At 36.6% G+C, this 19,973-nt stretch overlaps 1 protein-coding gene across 1 annotated transcript; it reads right to left on the reverse strand.

Annotated features, from left to right (window-relative positions):
- Positions 1-212: 212 nt before the first annotated feature.
- Positions 213-3,063, reverse strand: LOC110914207 (rho GDP-dissociation inhibitor 1). Its single transcript, XM_022159019.2, has 5 exons — positions 2,408-3,063; positions 2,230-2,296; positions 1,023-1,241; positions 816-940; positions 213-539 (listed from the first exon to the last, which is right to left on the reverse strand). The coding sequence occupies exons 1-5, from the start codon at positions 2,600-2,602 to the stop codon at positions 459-461; spliced, it is 687 nt and encodes a 228-aa protein (XP_022014711.1). The 5' UTR covers positions 2,603-3,063; the 3' UTR covers positions 213-458.
- Between the last annotated feature and the right edge of the window lie 16,910 nt (positions 3,064-19,973).

Here is a 19,973-nt window from a genome sequence, read left to right on the forward strand (position 1 = left end):
TAAATAATAATCATCTATAAGAGATTAAACTAAATAATATTTAATAGGAGGGTTATCTATAATTAATTAGAAGAGATTAATTAAACTAAATAGTAATTATCCATAAGATATGGCCTAATATGATGACAAGTGTCCCAAAATTGATTTCTTTTATTATATAGTATAGATATAGATTATACATGTTGATTGCACACCATAAATACAAAAAGGGAAAACAAGAACAATGAAACTTCAATTAAATCTTCAAACAAAGGGAAAATTAGGAACATCTAACCATAATCCCCCTCTTTATTGACGATTAACTCGACCAAACAAACATGAAAAAAAAAAACAAATATTTCGCTCAACAGCTTATGGCTTCAACGCAAGAATTGAATTTGCCTAGAAATCACACCAAGAAATTGAAACATGTTTAAAAGGTTTTCTAACATTGTACTATGAAAAACTCTCGTCTTTTATCACTCAGCAGTGGCCCAATCCTTTCGGATATCGAAAGAATAGTTGATCTCCAAGTAGCACTTGTTGTCATCATCAACAAACTGCAAAAACAACATAAAATGAAATTAGAGAACCGGTTGACTTTTAAGGTCAAAAAGACTCATGTGTTTGACATCAAAAAACAAAAGGCGTTACAAATGACAGAGTATGATTATAGAATTATATGATAATGTTTAAAATAGAGTAACATAGATCATATCAAGGATTAGGTAAAAGGAAAGAAAGAAAAATAATTTGATTTTAAAAAGTCTTTGGTTTGACTTCAAAAGTCAAAATGCATGCAAACTATTAAATTTGAGTTGGAAATTTAACTTTACCCTGCTTTTAGCGGAGTACGAGCCTCTCGCGAAGTAGCCAGAAGGGGTGGTCTCTTCAGGCGTCAAATAGGTGTACGGTTCAAGCTGTGGACTAAATGTTCCAAGCATCTCCTTTATGTTATACACTGCAAACATAATGTATTTAAAAAAATGTCACGAATGCATCCAAATGCGTGAAACTGGACATGACCTGACCCGTTGACTTACCTCTGACACCGGTTTTCCAGACATTGTTGGTGTATTTGAGGCCTGCAACAATGTTATGGCTGACTTGAAAGGAGAACTTGAGGTTGTAATGACAACCTTCTTTTAGAGTAAACCAACGGCCTTCGGGTTTGCCACTTTCGGGTATGGGAAGAATGATATCAGATCGTCCCGGAGAGACTATTGAAAGGCTAAGAATCTTCACATCTGGTTCCAATGATTCTGAAAAAGAAAAAAGAGCATAATATCTTGGTGAACTTTATTGATTAAAAAATAGATAAACATAACAAAGACTTTAGGCCACCAGAGATTAGATGTGCACAACCAAACCGGATCAGTCCGAAAGTCAACCGATCTGCCAGTTCGAAACCAGTTTGAGAACATATCCGTTGAAAATGGTTTCAAATTGAACCGGATTATTTTACTTTAACAAGCGATTTCTAATCTAAACCGGTTTGGATAGATCAGGTCTTGACCTTATTTGACTCGATCCGAACATGGGTTTGAGTGGCGGATCCAGAGGGAGGGGTTCCTTTTGGTAGATTTTATTTCTCACTAATTTTCCAACTCATACTAGGGATGAGCTCGGTACCGGAACCGAAAATACTGGTACCGAAAATCCCCAAAAGTAGGTACCGGTACGGTACCGATATTTGAGTCTCATACAAGGTTTATGCTATTTTTTTTTTTCATTTTTTCCAAACCGAGGGGGTTCTGGGAATCCCAAAAACCCCTGGACCGCCCGTTTTGAAACCGGCCCCGGTTGACCCATAAACGGGTTTTGTGCACCTCTACCAGAGATTATAGCCCAAGGGGGGAAACACCAAAGCCTCAACAAAACAACTTAGCTATGGGCTAACGAAGCTACAAAATACTAACAGGCCCATAGAAGTAGCAAGAGCCCAACAAAGGCTAACAAAATCAATAGCCCTATAAGGCCCATTTCAACTCCCTAACTAAAGAAATCTAAATGTACACCAACATCATTTAATTTCCAACATGTCAGTCTCTTTATTTTCAAAAAAAAAAAAAAAAAAGAAGAAGAAACTATATATGTTTTTTAACATTATTCTTGGCAGCATTCATTGATCAAATTCCATTAAAATGCATGCCTGTACATGCATTTATATTTAGCACATTCCAGTACATGAATTACACCATTTGACACATTCAAACAATTAAAACAAATTCCAAAATATTAAAAAAATACCTCCAACATTATTGATATCAACATTGCCAAGAAGTTGTTCCTTCCATTTTCTCAAGCTCTCATCATCCTAAACACATCTCAAACAACAACAACCAGAATCTTTAAAAACCAATCATGAACCAACAATTGAGTCTCAAACTCAAATTAAAAAAAAAAAAAAAAAAAAAAACCTTATCACCTTATCTTTCTCAAACTGTTCCTTGAGTGTACATTGAGGACCCAACTCAATCTTATTACCTTCGCCATCTTCACCATCATCATCATACAAAGAAGACTCACTTTCAACCCTCTTCATACTACCCTGATTTTCTCTCTCATCACCACTCTCTTCAAACCCACTTTTCTCACCTTCATTCTTGTCTTCACCTCCCATTTTCTGGAACCAAGAAACAGCTCCAACATCAAACACACTAATCAATCAACTCTTACCCACATCCAAGATTTGATCTTTTTCACTAAAAATCAAATCTTTGTCAACACCCACTTGGTAATTTTCAAGATTAAGGTCAAGAATGGTGGAAATTTGGAGAATAGGCAAAAGGGTTTGTTGTTTTGGGAATCTTGAAAGGTGGGGTTGGTTTGTTGGGAGTTCAAGCAAATGGCAAGAAATGTGATGGGAAAAGAACAAGAAAGGAAGTTAATTTGATTTGTGGGGTTTAAATTTGGAGTCTTTTTGTTGAAATATTGGAGGGTTTGAATGGAGGAGAGAAAAGAAGGGTGTGATTGGGGTGATCCGAATTGCTTGTGTTGACAGGAAGAGAGAGAGAGAAGATGAAGGTCGCTCAACGGCAAAGGGTGTTTGTTTTGAATTGTGATTTACACCAATTTGGTGCAAAGCAAATGTACCCTTTTTTCTCTCTGTGTTTTCCTTATTAGTTTTCTTATTTAATATATACTAGGTTATAACACTATCTTTAGTGGTTTAGCCAAATAATGCCCCCACTAACGGGCATTATTCGATACGTGACAGTTCAGTCAGTATAAGATGTTATTACAAAAGTGGCGTAGTGAGAATAATGCCCAAATAATGACCCTTTCAATCATTAAACAAAAAAAAAAAAACAAAACAAAAACAAACTAGTTTCTCATTGGTGGGTCAAACCCAGTCAACCATTCCACAAACCATTTTAGGCGTTTTATATATAACGCCAATACAATTTTTTTTTCAAAAATAACCCCCCAAAACGCCCTATGTAATGGAGGGGGCGTTTTTTTGAAAATAATGCCCCAATAATGCCCCACTACGGGTGGTCTAACCCCGTGAATTACACGAGGTTGAATAAAAAAAATTTATATACTAAATAATAAAATAATAAATCTTTAAAACCTCATTTATTGTACGGGTTGAATAAATATAATTTTATATATTAAATAACAAAAAGTTATATCTACAAGAACCATATTGTACGGGTTAAATAAATGTAATTTTATATACCAAATAAAAAAATTATATCTTTAAAACCACGTGTATTACACGGGTTGAATAAATGTAAATATTGTTTACCAAATAATAAAATAATACGTCTTTTAAAAAACCTCATTTATTACACGGGTTGAATAAATGTAATTTTATATACCAAACAATAAAAAATTACATCTTTAAAAATATGCGCATTACACGGTTTGAATAAATGTAATTTTCTGTACTAAATTATAAAAAATATATATCTTTAAAAAACCTCGTGTGTTGTACGAATTGAATAAATCTAATTTTATATATCAAATAATAAAAAGTTATATCTTAAAAAACCTCATGTGTTACATGGGTCGAGTAAATGTAATTGTGTATAGTGAAAATAAAACTATTTAACATATTAATACAAAATTTGGTTTTCGTGATAGAATAGATTATTCTGTTGTTGCAAAATTTGTTAACGAAGTCTCAATAAATTTAACCCTTTTATTTAAAACTCCGTAAATGTATAAATGATAAATTATATTAGTTAATTTTATTTTAAGTTTCGTAAAATTTATTTTATACCAAACTAAACAAAACGTTCAAATATAATTAATTCAAATAAATAATATTATAAATGAGGAGGAGATTAAACTAAATAATAATTATCCATAAAATATTAAACTAATAATATTTAGTAGGAGGTTATCTATAATATAAGATATTAAATTAAATAATATTTAGTAGGAGGGTTATCTATAATTAATTAGAAGAGATTAAATTAAAATAATAATTATCGATAAGAGATGACCTAATATGATGACAAGTGTCCCTAAAGTGGTTTTTTTATTATATAGTAAGATTTTTGTTTTCTTGTATCCCTTATTTAAGTCTTGATACAAATTTAAATATATAATTTTATTCAATTAAAATATTTTTATAGTTCTCATTAAAAAGTTAAACCGTGAGGTGTCACTAATTAACGTGATGTGTTAACTGTCACTACTATTAATAATAATAATAATAATAATAATAATAATAATAATAATAATAATAATAATAATAATAATAATAATAATAATAATAATAATAATAATAATATCGTGTAGGGGTGTGAATTTTCGACACGACCCGAAAGCAAGACATGGACTTAATACGAAATTTTCGGATTTAGGTTTAGGCTAAATGGGTTGGGGTCAGTTTTAGATTGAACCTACGAACCCGTTTAGCTAAACGGTTTGGGTTCGGGTCAACCTGGTCGGGTTTGGCGGTTGTCCCATTTATATTATATTATATTATATTTTTTTACAATAGCTTTTAGGTCATAAATTAGATTGGGTGTGCATTTTATGCCATAATTATAGGTGAGCATAAAACCGAAATAACCGAGAAAATCGAATCGTAACAAAACCCGACGGTTAGGTTTTCGGATTTTTAATAACCGAAATTTTGGTTCGGTTTTCGGATAACCATTCTCAATGACCGAAAAATACCGAACCGAACCGATAAGTTATAATAGTAGGCTTAATCCATATATTTTTTATATTTGAGTTGAGTAAACTGCCATTTTGGTCCCTATGGTTTGGGCACTTTTGTCATTTTAGTCCAAATCTCAAACTTTTTAAATCTGGGTCCCTGTGGTTTCACTTTTGTTGCCATTTTAGTCCAAAATTCAAAAACCTCCTTTTTTGACTATTGCAACCTGCCTATTTTGTCTTTTTTTCAGGGGCATTTTGGTCATTTGGAATTATTATACAATTACTTTAATACATAAAAGATCATCATCTTCTTCAGACCATCATCTTCTTCACACATAGTTCACCCACCTCTGGCAGACCATCATCTTCTCCACCCCCACTGCACCACCACCATCCCCATCGCACCACCACTACACCACCACCTCTGTCTCTCTCTCTCCCTCTCTCCTCTCTTCAGAGCACAACCACCACGTTCTTTCCCCTCTCTTTCTCTCTCTAAAACCTAAAACCCAAGCTTTTACCCTCTCTTTATCTCTCTAAACTCGTTCTAGGGTTTATGAAAGGTAGGCGGTGGCGGTGTGGTAGTGATGGCGGTCATCTGCAGTTGAGAACGAGCCACATGATGAAGATGATGACGGGGAAATTGGGTTAGGGTTTCGACGAGAAATTGGGGGATTTGGGGACGGAGAACGAGCCACATGATGAAGATGATGACGCCGATGATGAAGACGAAGAACGAGCCACATGATGAAGATGATGACGCCGGTGATGAGGATGATGCCGATGATGAATATGATGCCGGTGTGATTGAATTGGTGTGAATCCTCATTGTTGGTTGAATCAGGTTTGTGTCATAAGTTACCTCATTGTTGATTGAATCAGGTTTGATTGGCAGGTGGTGGTGGGGGTGGTGGTGCGAGAGGGGTGTGGCAGGTGGTGTTCTATCGAAGAAATCTCTGGTTTTGGCAAGATGATGATCTGAACAAAAATGGATTACATAAGGTCTTGCAGTTGTCATTACTAACAAGACCTTTATGGATTACATAAACTTAATATTAATTTAGTTTATTAATTATTAATATGTTATATTAAAATCAGAATGACCAAAATGCCTCTGAACAAAAAGACAAAATAGGCAGATTGCAACAGTAAAAAAAGGGGGGTTTTGAATTTTGGACTAAAATGGCAACAAAAGTGAAACCACATGGACCCAGATTTAAAAAGTTTGAGATTTGGACTAAAATGGCAAAAGTTCCCAAACCACAGGGACCAAAATGACAGTTTACTCATTTGAGTTTAAGTTGTTTAGTAGGCCTAATCTATATATATTTTTAGGTTTGAGTTTAAATTGTTTAAGTATTTTACCTATTTGGTAGTAGAAATTATTTATTTACTGTTGAATGTTAAGTATTTATAATAAAAACATTAACATTTTACTCTTCAAAAGATTATAAGAATATTTTAATAAAAACTTTGTAGAAACATAAAAATAGATTAGAAGGTTATGTTTATGTGATCATTATTAATTAAAAGGGTAAAAAATAATGAAAGATTCTTAAATTTCAAATTATACTTTTTTATTTTTTGAATCTTACATAATTTTGTTCCAAAAACCGAAGTAACAAAAAAACCGAACCGAACTGGTGTAAAAACTGAAACCAAAACCGAACGGTTTTCACAAACCGAAAACCAACATTTAGGTTTTGGTTTTGCCCAAAACCGAAGCGAATCGTGCACACCCCCTAGCTAGGCCTGTAAACGAACTGAACATTTAGGAACTATTCGTGAACTTGTTCGGCAGAAAGTTTGTTTACGTTCGTTTATTTAATAAACGAACGAACACGAACAAAATATTTTTGTTCGTTTAATTAAATGAACAATCATGAACACACTATTCATTTATGTGCATGAACGTTCGTTTATGTTTGTTCAAATTTTAGTAAATACATAAATAGTTATATTTATATAATATTAAGTTTTCTAACTACTTTAAATATAACTAATTACTAATTGAGTTTTCCGATAATTAAAAATGAAATTTTAAGGTTTTTCTTTAATTGTAACAGATCACTTACATCATATATATAGGTACGAGATCAGGAGAAAACGCCCTAAAGTGTGAGAATGATGAGAACGCATCCTGGCCCAACACGTGGCGCAGGATATGATCAGGGCGTGAGGGTTTTTTTTGTCTTCTCAATCTTCTTTTATTTCCCAATTTTGCGTAACATGCTGCTTCATTTTTGGCGTCTAAGATTATTTTGGCGTTAATTATATTCATTAACTACTTGGCGTTTTATTGTTTCTTAGATCTATCACGTTGAATTAATTATTTTTGTGTCATATAGATATTTTTTTAGCGTTATATGTAAATCCCAAAATCAATCCGGATCACAGTGGTTGATTGTTTTAGTACAAAACACCTATTGATTAAGTGTTTGTACTATGAAAAAGTTAAGAAGAATCAAGAATGAAGATGAAGCTAATGGTATGATGAATACAACAAGTGTTGTATTGAATCCAAACAAGAAGATAAATCAATGAAGCACCTTAGAAATCTGATTTAAGCACAATAGTAGAGATTGAATGTAAACAACACTAATATTCACCAAAAGAGCCAAAAGCTTGGCTAGGGCAACAATAAATGGGTTTATATAGATCCTGACTTGCCAGCATAATTATAATTATGCTGGCATCTTATCTACACTAGGTCAGGTTTGCTACTTTCATTAAGTTACAAAATATACCCATAGACTTTAAAACAAGCTACAAACTATAATAAAACTAATCCAGTACAAGTATGAACGATCTCACAAGTTCCAACAATATCCCCTAGATCGTTGCATACTTGTTTTTCATTCTTCAGTAGTTTCCACTGGATTGTCTGCAGCTTTCTTTTCAGGCTCTGGAGGGACTTCTTCATTCCCTGTTGCTTCAGGTGTTGCTTGAACTTCGATTGTTGTGGCGGGGGTTTCTTGTGTTAAAATAGCTTCACTTGTTGACGGTGGTTCCTCCATAATGGCCTCATATGTGGATGAGGCCGGAGGTGATGATGTTGTTTGAGAAGTTGTGGTGGGCTCTTTTGTTGATGAGGAACACTTCTCTTTCTTTCTTTCGTGCTTTTTCTTCTTTCTTTCTTCCTTTGTCTTCTCATCAGCTTCCTTTCTTTTCTCGATTTTATCAACGATGTCTAGCATCTCTCTTTTTATCTTCCAAGCTCTATCCACTACCCTTTGAAATAACATGGCCTCTTCAAGATTAGCGTTTCCAGCTCCAACATTTATACGACTTGCATTCAGCACTGTTAGGTCAGAGAGTCCAAACATAAATACATCCATTGGATCCAATATTCGAATATCTTCTTTTTCGGTGTCGGATCACCGCTTCACCAGTGTGGCTATCATAGAACCACTTCTTGAACTTGTTTAGATATACTGGAACTTCTTCTGGAAGCTTAATTCTTGTGACAACTTTAGCAGGGTTAATAACCCACGTTACCTTGCCTTTTCCAGTAATAGGATCTTTTGTTGTTTTGGACACTCTCCTTCTGGGACGCTTCGGCTTGAAATTTGGGAAACCTTTGTTGCATTCTTTGGCAATTATGCGCTCAAAGTCCCCACCAACGCTTCTATCTTCTGGATTTAGCATATCCAGTCGGCCAAGTTCGCGTAGATCCCACCTTGGAAGAGAAAAGAGATCATACCCTGTTCGGAAGTACTAAATTACACCACCTCTTCTTTTGACCACAAACATTCCCCTGAGATTGCTATACATCCAACTGATAATTTTATCAGTAGCTTCTGTCTTCTCAACTGTTACTACCTGATAAAAATCAGGAAGTTTTTCTATTTCCTTTTTAAACCATTCGGGATGCTGTGGGGAGAAAGTCTTTCCATCTTCTTGTTCATACACAACTTCCTCTTCTAATCCCCCATCAATAAATTTAGCAGGCATTTCATCCCTATCCATCTCTTCTTCATCTCTCTCGTCTCCTTCAGTTACTTTTTCTGTCGACTCTAGACGCCTTTTCTTCGCTTCGGCTTCTTTGGCTTTTCTGTTTGTTTCTTCTTCCATGAATGCCTCGAAGTCGAAGACCTCCGTGAAGGAGAATATAGGCTCTGTCTCTATCTTGGCACATATACTTTTCATCATTCTGTACAATTTTTCAATCCCGTGCTGCTGGAATCTTATGAACTTTGATTGTTTGGCTACATAAGCATTCATTTCTTTGTTTTTCTTCCGTTGATCCTTTAACTTTTCTCTCAAGATGTTTGTATCATTCACTTGATTCTTGAGGAGGCAGATTTCTTTTACTGAAGTTGGACCGATCTCTTTGACAAGTTTATCATATAGATCTTGAAACGGACGAACCCTTTGTGGAGGCACATGAGGCTTTGAGATCCTTGTTGGTTTTACTTGAGGAAATCTTGAAGGTCCTTCATCTGTTGACTTCTTCTTTGGGGGAGTTGACCTGCTTGTGGAGATTTCTTCTGGATCTGTTAATAATGTATCAACAAAATCATCTAGTGTTTGCTCTTCTTCTGTTACTACAACTGGTCTTTCAGATTCTGACATTTCTCGTCCTTCACACCTCTTTTCTCTCTTTTCTCTCTTTTCCTTTTCTTGCATTTCATGTATTTTCCGCATGTCTTGAATGTGTTGACGATGTTTCTCTGATTCTGCAGCTCTGAAGCTTGCACCCATAAGTCTTTTTGGGTTTTCAGAGGATTTTTTCTTCTTTGGAGGTTCATCGTCTGCTGCCTGCTTTCCTTTTCTTTTTCTTTTCAATTGTTCTTCCTTTTCTGCAGCCTCTTCTTCAGCTTGCGCGATTCTTTGTTGCTTTGCTTGAACTGCTTCTCTGTACTTTTTGTAGGCTGCTTTGACCAACGGCAATCTTTCTGCAGTGTACATCCAGTCATGTAACATCACCCATTCATTCGTTTTTGATCTCTATATATTGCCGACCGGTGGGAACGTGAAAGGTGAAGAGGCCTCCATCATGCGGTAGTTTGTCATATTGATCGTTAATCAGCATCTGAATAAATCTGGGATACATTGCCCAAGTGTGTCCCCTTGTATTTTCGAGCATGTAGTTAAAGATCAGACCAGAAAGGTTGAACTTTTGATTCAAACATAAGTTCAACATTGCGCCCGACCACTCCAGATTCAGGCCGTCATATCCACCTTTACGATGAGCTATGCTCATAGCAATTACGTGTACTATGAATCTCCAATCTCTCGTGAGCCCATTTCTTTTTATCTCTTTCTTTTGACTGAAGTCTCCCACGTATCCCATGCCACGAAAACCATCCAAAACATCGTCCTTGTTCAAGCTGATCGGATCTTGTGCGTTATCTTTCAGCTTCAGAACAGTGCGAATCCTCTCTTCAGTTACTTCTACATGTTTGTTGCAGACTGTTGCAGATATCCCTCTGGCTTTGTTAATAGTTTCGGGTTTTGTTGTTTGCCAGAATTCTTGAATGTGGATTCGATAAATAGGAACATCTGTTTGGACCGCGTACCCAATCCTGCTTGATTGTATCCATCTTGCTGCGTCTTGGAAATCCTATGGTACTTTCTCAAGATTGATACTCTAATTATGCTTCATTGTCTTATCCCACTCGACAATTTTCACCATCTTGCTTCTGACACAACAAACGAGCCAAGTTAGGAAATTTACGACATACGGATATAATATTTATAGTGAGATACTAAAATATGAAAGAATATTTACATGTTACATAGATTTCGAAAATATTTGATTTTGAAAATATTTACAAATATTTTAGATTAGATTATAGTATTTAATTTTTTTTTTAAAAAATAATTAAAAGTTAAATTCGCTGATAACCCAAAGAATAACTTCACTGATGATCACTGTCAAGATTGGGCTATTTCGCCGGTGACAACATCGGGTAAAGGGTGTTTTCGCCGGCAACTTTGATGTGATCCCAACTTAATTTCGCTGACAATTATCGGCGAAGGTAGGTTTTGTTCTCGAACCGATCGAGCAGCGAAGACAATTGTCTAAGCCATTTTACCGGCGAAATAAGTTATTTCGCCGGTTGCTCGAACTCGCGTTCAAGACTTTTGAAGTTCCATGATCCAAGATAATTTCGCTACAATCATCGCTGAATTCATTGTTTATTTCGCTGGCACTATGTTTTTCTTGATAAACCTCTCTTAAACCCTAACATATCACACTAATTGTTCATCCTTGATCTCAGCCAGTTCAACCATGATTGAAAATCTCGAAATAATAGACGAACCGGTTATACACATTCACAACACCCCCTAACATCTACTTATTCAAGATCCTAAGATATGAACTTCAAGAAGAAACCAAACTTAAAAGAATCCAACATAATCCGACACATATATTGATCTGTAAACGATGATTATAACGGAATATGTTACCTGTGATCTTGACCGAACAATGAGATCGAAAAGTTTGAATAATGGGAGTCTTAAACAAATTAGATTTTGAACCGGTTATTAGAGAAGAGGATGAAAAGAAAGTTTGAAAAATTTGAAAAAGAGTCGGTTATGTCCTTATATATAAAAAAATATGACTAGCGAAATTAATAATTTCGCCGGCATCTTAATTTCACCGTGAATGGGAATAATAACCAATCTATTTCAAAATCTTTTTAAATTCGCTCGTGAATTTCAAACTTTCTCTAAAAACGTGCCCATTTTTGTTTAAAGAGCCATAAATTATGAAGTATTTACAAACTAGAGAAAATTTGGGCCATTTTGACTCCGAACTTCGTTTTTCAATTCTGGGAGGTTCCATTTTTAGCTGATTTTCTTGATTCTTTTGACGCTCGTCGACTTACCTGCAGAAGATCATATTGTCAACACTTGTCAATTCCTTATTTATTATTATTATTAGCGAATCAAGGCACAAGAAAAACTGCCAGTATGTTTGTCCTCTTAAATCCATGCATCATTCTTTCAACATGCCTTCGGAGAGCGCGTTTATCATGTTTTTGGTAATATTGACAAGACTTCTATGGCCCCCACACAAGCTATTGAGAATAGAATCATTACCCCCGTGAGTCCCACATCAGGACATACCCCCGCGATCAAGGTATGCACAAAGATTCCTCATAACGGTGAGTATATTGGATTTATTCGTTTGCTTTTCAACGATAGAGTGGAGATCAGGTCAGTACTTTCGTACAACACAGATCTCGAAAACTACCGAGGGCGGAGACGGATACCAGATTTGGTACGATTTGTGCATTTTTGCGCATTTGAATGACTTTCTATGAAAGCTTCTTCAATTTTGGGAGTTGGCCATTTTTGGGCTCTTTTCTTGAAAAGATATCATAGCGTCTAGGTCAGCATGTATTTGGATGCAGCAGAAGAACAACTATGATATCCCCGAATGAAATACCAATATAAAGACCCGAAATCTCAGACTTTGGCAATCTATCAACGCAAGATTTAAGACCATTAAGCCATATGCCGCAACGTGTTACCCATAAGATGCGTAATGCCTGAGAAAAGCCAGAATCCTTGTGTAGATGTTATGTTTTGCTCCCTAACAGCAGTTTACTCGTTGGTGTTGCTGAATCTACCGACACGCCGTTGCTTGGTACCCCGCTTTCTTTTGTTTTCTGTTTTTCAAGAAATAACAAAGTGTTAGCAATTTTCTATCATTTCCTCTAACAGGAGTCAGACACAAGCATCTAATTTTTGATTTTCTGGAATATCCCCCCTAAAATTTTTATTTTCGAAAGTCCATTGCCCGAAAATGAAATTTTAAAATTTAGAAAATCTTTTCGGTGGGCAACGTTTTACGATACTTGTTTTACTTTTAACAAACGTTTTTTTTTTTTTTTAATATGGACAAAGGATAGAGTATTTACGAACGAATTTTGGACAACAAGATTCATTTCCAGTCAAGGAAATTAACCATTTCCAACTAGGTTACCAGCTGGTTGAATCGGGTTTTATCAAAGGCTTTCGTGAAAATGTCGGCCCGTTGCTGTGTTGTATCCACTGGCACCACTTGAATGTATCCTTTCTTGTAGGCATCTCGAATTGCATGAATTCGAATTTCGATGTGCTTTGTTCTGGAATGGTGGATGGGATTCCTCACAATTCCCAGACATGCTTCATTATCGATGAATATAGGAGTCTTCATGATGTTGATTCCATAATCCAACAACTGATTTTGTATCCAGAGAACTTGTGAACAACAACTGTAGGCCGCAGTGTACTCATCTTTAGCAGTGGAGGTAGACACAGTTGTCTGCTTCTAGCTTTGCCAAGAGATCAGACGATTTCCCAAGAATTGACATCCTCCTGATACAGACCTGCGATCTACTTTACAACCTGCATGATCTACAATTGGATCAGGAATCGGCATCTTTCTAGTGTTTGAAAAGTTTGTTTGAAAGATTTTGAATAGTGTTTGAATTTTTACAGGTTAAAGGACTATGCCGGAGATCCCAAGTTGGTAATCGTGGACCAGGAATCGGCATCTTTCTAGTGTTTGAAAAATTTGTTTGAAAGATTTTGAATAGTGTTTGAATGTTTACAGGTGAGAGGACTACGCCGGAGCTTCCAGGTTGGTAAGTGCGAAGCAGGATTCGGCATCCTGATTGGTAAAATGGTGATGTAGACGTAACATTCCTACAAGTGGTATTGTGTGCTTTTACAAGTGGTTATTTTTACAATTGGTTTAGAGATTTCTTGATTGCAAATGGTAAATCAGGGACATTAAGTTGTACTTGATTTACTACATATGAGTAAAAGATAGACAAGATGATGAACCACATCCCCGAACTTAGTATTGATATACTTACAAGTGATAAAATCAACCAAACTTATTTTCCGGAAAAATCATTTTGATTAAAACAAACTTAAGTGTTTTGAAATCTAAATGAGAAAATAGTTTGTTGATAGGGGGAGTTCTGATTGTTTATGCCAAAGTGAATGGCGAATTGATGCGATTTGATATCGGTTGTCATGTTTCTGTACAGTTTGTTTTCAATTTTCGTTAATGTGTTTGCATTTTAGGGGGAGTAGAAAATTTCAGAAAATCCAAAAACATTAGAAAATTTGAAAAAGACAAAAACATGATAAAATCCAAAAATGAGTTTGTTGTGAAAAAGAGGAAATGATAGTACATCAGCGGACTATCACAACATGCTAAAGAATTGGAAAGATTAAAAGTGTTAAACAATCTTACTGCGGATATGTCAGTAGGTTTTTACACATTTAATAAACTGTGACGAGATATAAACCTAAATTTCAAACTTGCTTGTTCTGTGGGTTAACAAAACTGCTTGGATATATAGGTAACCCCTGAAATCTTGTTTGAAAGGTCCCTTATTCTGAGATACTAGGTCTTTATGCTCAATGATATCTGGGGTATTATCCCGGGACTTCTGCTGTATGGAAGTACTGACCTAGTCCCCGGATAATACTTTCTGCAAATGCTTGAAAAAGCGCCGCCCTCAGCAAATCGATGAAACAATAAAATTGATAGTCATTGCTGTTGTAAAAAAGATCCTCTAAAGGGGACCCACCAAAAGTCGAGCCGTCATCTCTCTGCTGAACGGAAGTTCTGACCTGAGCTCTCACGGTTTCGCACCTAACCCCTTACAGATATCAGCTGTGGTATACTCACCTGTAAGACTGAATATTGGGATCTGGATACGGGAGTATATTCAAGTAGTGGGACACACGGATAAGTTTAAGTGCTTAAAACATTAATATTGTATCTCGAATCAGTTGAACTTTGTGTGAAAATTTAAATGGACCAGTATACTGACAATCTAGGTAAATTGTTTAGAACTTAAAATGAAATGAAGCTTAACGGTGTTGGTGATTTGTCTCATAAGCTGATATGATCCTCTTGCACAAACTCACAAAAATATTGTCTGTAAATATTTCTTTACTGCATTTTATTTCTCTTATGTTAAAAAATCCAAAAAGATTTTCAGTTTGTTTTAGCATAAATTTTTGAAAAATTCAAAAAGATTTTCGACAACTGGTATTGAAAAGTTGATTTTCAAAATTCCGAGTGCTAAACATGACGAACAAATGGTTTGGGAGAGTGTGTTGGTTTTTGAAAACAAAAATGATATATATCTCAAAGTGGTTCTTCAAATTGTAAAATCATTCTGTGATTGTATAATTTCTGCGAATGGCTCATTAGATCTTTACATATTATCATCGGAAGTTTTATTTTTGGGTAGAGGATGTGCAGATTTCAAAGAGATAGAGAACCAGGTTCCGATACCTGAAGATCGTGTGATTTCAACAAGCCAGATTGCGATCCCAGCATATCGAAAGGGGGAGTCTGAAGACATCTGAGTAGATATCGTGTGAGAAGAGTCTGTTGATGATGATGTAAAGAGAAGAGAAAGATTTGAGGATGCTTTCACTGATAAAGACTGAAGTCGTTGAAGACTCGACACTTTAGACTCGTCAACATCTGAGGGGGAGTCTGTTGGTGCAGTCATCTGTCGTCTTCGTCTTTTGTCGAGTCTCGGTCATGATGCGGATCCGATCAGGCATGACAACACGAGTGACATCACTAGGTGACATCACAAGTGATGTCATGATGCAAGAAATAAATGTGGCCGTTTACATCATGTGACATATAATATGAATTACATCAAAGCTTCATAAACGACAAAGTCATTTTAGAAGTCAAAGTTCATGATTTCCATTTGTGTTGATTGGACCAAATGGAGGTCCAATGAGACATCACCACTAGGAGATCCAATGAGATGTTGAGTATGAAAGGTCCAATCAAGAGTTCACAAGAAGGGTTCATGATAGTCAAACATTACGGATCGCTTTTATGGAAGTAGTTGGAATCGCTTATACGACAAATCTGTGGATCGCTTTTAAGGTTGTTGTTTGAATCGCCTTTATGTCAATGTATTTCGAGCGGTCCTAGAGTAGTATAAATAGGCTACTTTGTCATTTCATTTGTAACAGTTGTTCAGATTTGGTACCGAGGTATTGCCGGTTTTCCTTGTAATCGAATACATTGTTAAATCAATATACAAGAGGTTTAGAGTGTAATACAAGCTGTGTACGCATCCGTTTCCTTGTTTCCGCCTCTGAAACGGAGTTGAGCTCTTCCGAACGACTCGTTTAGGTCGGAGATCGATCCTACATGATCACTGTCAGAATAAGCAATAAGATCAAAATTACTATCTTTAGGATACCAAATACCTAGTTTCGGAGTTCCTTTAAGATAGCGGAAGATGCGCTTCACAACAGTTTCATGTGATCCTTTGGGATTTGTCTGAAAGCGAGCACAGAGACAAACTGCCCACATAATGTCAGGCCTGCTTGCGGTTAAGTACATCAGAGAGCCTATCATTGAGCGGTAAAAGGACTTGTTCACTGGTTTTCCTTGAGGATCTAGTGTAAGCTCCGTCTGAGAGGCGAACGGGGTGCTTGCAACTTTGCAGTCGTTCATGTTGTACTTTGCAAGAATATCCCAAATGTACTTAGCCTGATGAATAAGAATGCCGTCCTCCTTTTGCTTCACTTCTAGCCCTAGAAGAACGTGAGTTCTCCCATCATGCTCATTTTGAACTTTGCCTTCATGACGGTCTCGAATTCTCTACACAGCTCCTCATTAGTTGACCCGAAAATGATATCGTCCACATAAATCTGAACCAGCAATATGTCTTCTCCGATTCGTTTGGTGAAGAGAGTCATGTCGATCATTCCTCTGGTGTATCCACACTTCAACAGATAAGTTGACAAAGTCTCATACCAAGCACGTGGAGCTTGGTGAAGACCATAGAGCGCTTTGTCCAACTTGTAGTAGCAGCCTGGAAAATGGGGATCTTCGAAACCTGGAGGCTGACACACGTAGACTTCTTCCTTTACCTTGCCATGCAAAAAAGCACTCTTTATGTCCATCTGAAAAACTTTGAAATTTCTGTAAGACGCGTATGCCAGGAATATTCTGATTGCCTCTAATCTTGCAATTGGAGCAAAAACTTCTTCGTAATCAATTCCTTCCTCCTGGCGAAAACCTTGCACCACCAATCTAGCCTTGTTCTTAATTACAACTCCACGATGATCCATCTTGTTACGAAAGACCCATTTTGTACCAATCGGAAACTTTCCTTCAGGTAAATCTACTAACTCCCAAATATTGAGTTTGCGAAATTGAGATAGTTCTTCCTGCATGGCCTGAACCCAACTGGAGTCTTGAATGGCTTCTTCAATGTCACGAGGCATGGAATGCGAGAGAAAAGCTGCATAGAGACCTTTGTTGATGCTTGATGATTGACCACGTGTACGTACTCCTTCTTCTACGGCACCTATGACATTCTCAAGAGGATGATTGCGATTTGTCTTGTATCCTGCTTTTGTGTGAGTCTCAAATTGCTGCGGAAGGTTGGTGAAGTGCTCGTCAACGTAGATTACTGGAGGATCATCCTCCTGAGTTGGTTCATCCACATCCGCCTGTGAAGAAGAAGCACCGTTTTCAGGGGTGTTCTCAGGCGAAGTTTCACCATTTACTTCATCCACAGAGAGAAGTGGATCAGCAGAGAATGGAGAGAAACGGGTAGTGAAAGGAGTTAAACCAATACCTGAAGAATCAAACAGAGGTTCAACTTGAGCAGCTTCCACAGGTCCTACTTCTGGAACATCTTCTGGAATTTCAAAGGTGTTGAAAATTACACCCACATCGTAAAACCAATCGGGAGTACTTCTAGTGTTGGTGTAGTTTCCTTCTTGGAAGTCAACGTAATAAGATTCAATCACCATCTTTGTCTTTTTGTTGTAGACCCTGTAGGCTTTCTGAGTTGATGAATACCCCATGAAGTAGCATATATAACCCACTGCTTCGAACTTGATAAGATTCTCTTGAGTGTTTAGAAGAGTGCAAGAACATCCAAACGGTCTGAAGAAATCGATGAGCGGCTTTCTTTTGAAGAGAAGTTCATATGCAGTTTTTCCGTGAGGTTTTACAATGAGAACTCTGTTCAGAACATAGCATGCTGTATTCACAGCTTCTACCCAGAAGATGATTGGAAGCTTTGAATCCACCATCATAGTTCTTGCGGCTTCGATTAAGGTTCTGCTCTTTCGTTCAGCGACTCCATTTTGTTGAGGAGTTCCGCATTGTATTGGAGATGAATTCCCTTTTCTGCACAGAATGATATGAAGGTTTAATTCTTGAATTCGGAACCATTATCACTTCTGATCGACTTTACTTTCAATCTGGTCACATTTTCAATCAAGGGAATGAAAGACTTAAGGATGCCAGCTGTCTCACTCTTTGCTTCAAGAAAATAAACCCATGAAAAATGAGAGAAGTCATATATAATCACCAAACAGTAGGAACTTTTAGCAAGACTCCTAACACTTATTGGACCAAAAAGATCCATATGCATCAATTGAAGAGGCGCAGTAATCGTGTTCAATGCTTTGGACTTGTGCGATTTCTTGTGTTGCTTTCCTTGGGCGCATGCTATACATTTTTTAGAAAAAGGAAATTCTTTTATCGGAAGACCTCTTACTAAGTTTAACTTAGAGAGTTTGTTCATATTTTTGAAATTTACATGCCCCAAGAGCCTGTGCCAAAGCAGTGACTCCGATTCTGAAGCCTTTGAGATTAAACAAGTCAAGTTATCATTTGTCTTGGCGTTTTTCATGTTGAGCACATATGTGTTGTTTTGTCTTGGAGCTGTGAGCATGATCATCTCTGCAGGAACAACATATTCAGGCTTGAGAAATAAACATTCCATGTCGTTGAAAAACACCGATATTCCTTTATCACAGACTTGTGATACGCTCATAAGATTGTAGCACAATTCTGGAACATAGTTGACATTTTCCAACGTAAGTGCTTCAGACACAACATCTCATATTCCAACGATCTTTCCTCCCTTCTCGTCTCCAGCGAATGACAAGAAATCACCATCAATAAAACGAAAATTCTTCAGAAGTTTCTTTAGGCCTGTCATGTGTCTTGAACATCCGCTGTCAACATGCCAGATATATTCCATGAGCATTCGAAGCATTTCTGGAGTTTATTCTGAAATACAAATATATACACAAATTAGTTTAATTTGGGAACCCAGATTTGCTTTATTTTGGATCTATCGTGGTTTTGACCCACGATGTCCTCTTTTTGCTTCCAAAAATAAGCTGTTGAATTAACCAGATTTTTAACAGATTTCTTAAGATAATCAAGCTGATCTGTGAAATTTTTAACAAAATCATATTCTGGTTTAGGAAAATTCTTGTTTTTACAATGTTTCGCTGTATGTCCTAAATGACCACAGCGAAAACATCGTTTACGTCTGTGCTTTTTGGTGTTAGAAGATGATGTATGTGATGAGTGTCTTGAGCTTTTTGAAGAGTCTTTTGATGCATTGTATCTTGAGCTCTCGGCTTTCTTCATTTTCTTGTCAACACTGTCACACCCTCAAAATCCACCTGCGGAGTATCACCGCTTGGGAGCGTGACTGATCAGGATCACGCCACCAATCATATCGAACATGTGATTAATGTCAAGTATAATAAATGTAAACAAACCATTCAATACGATTGATGTTTCAACAAAACATAGTTTAAGTTGCGGAAGCGTAACAATGAGAATCCAATGTATGTAAATAGTTCAAGTGTTGTAAGTTTATCAAAACATCCACGATCCATGCACCACAACGACCTGCTCCTCCCTGTGCAAGCTCCATATGTACCTAATGTCCTGCAAGGCATGCAGCAGAGAGTCAACAACTAGTTGAGCGAGTTCACAGTTAACAGTTCAGTAATAGTATAGCGTGAGTAGCAGTATGTTCGTTCGTTATGTCACGTATCGTATTAGTTTCCATCGCGGCCTCCCAGGCAGGTATGCGAAGATA

This window comes from Helianthus annuus, chromosome 3 (genome assembly GCF_002127325.2).
Source record: "Helianthus annuus cultivar XRQ/B chromosome 3, HanXRQr2.0-SUNRISE, whole genome shotgun sequence".
Taxonomy (NCBI): Eukaryota; Viridiplantae; Streptophyta; class Magnoliopsida; order Asterales; family Asteraceae; genus Helianthus; species Helianthus annuus.

Coding starts and splice junctions, on each gene's coding strand:
- LOC110914207 (XM_022159019.2), bottom strand. CDS start 2,602: ATGGGAGGTGAAGACAAGAATGAAGGTGAGAAAAGTGGGTTTGAAGAG. Junction 2,297..2,407: donor AACAGTTTGAGAAAGATAAG/GTGATAAGGTTT, acceptor AGATGTGTTTAG/GATGATGAGAGCTTGAGAAA. Junction 941..1,022: donor CTGGAAAACCGGTGTCAGAG/GTAAGTCAACGG, acceptor TTATGTTTGCAG/TGTATAACATAAAGGAGATG.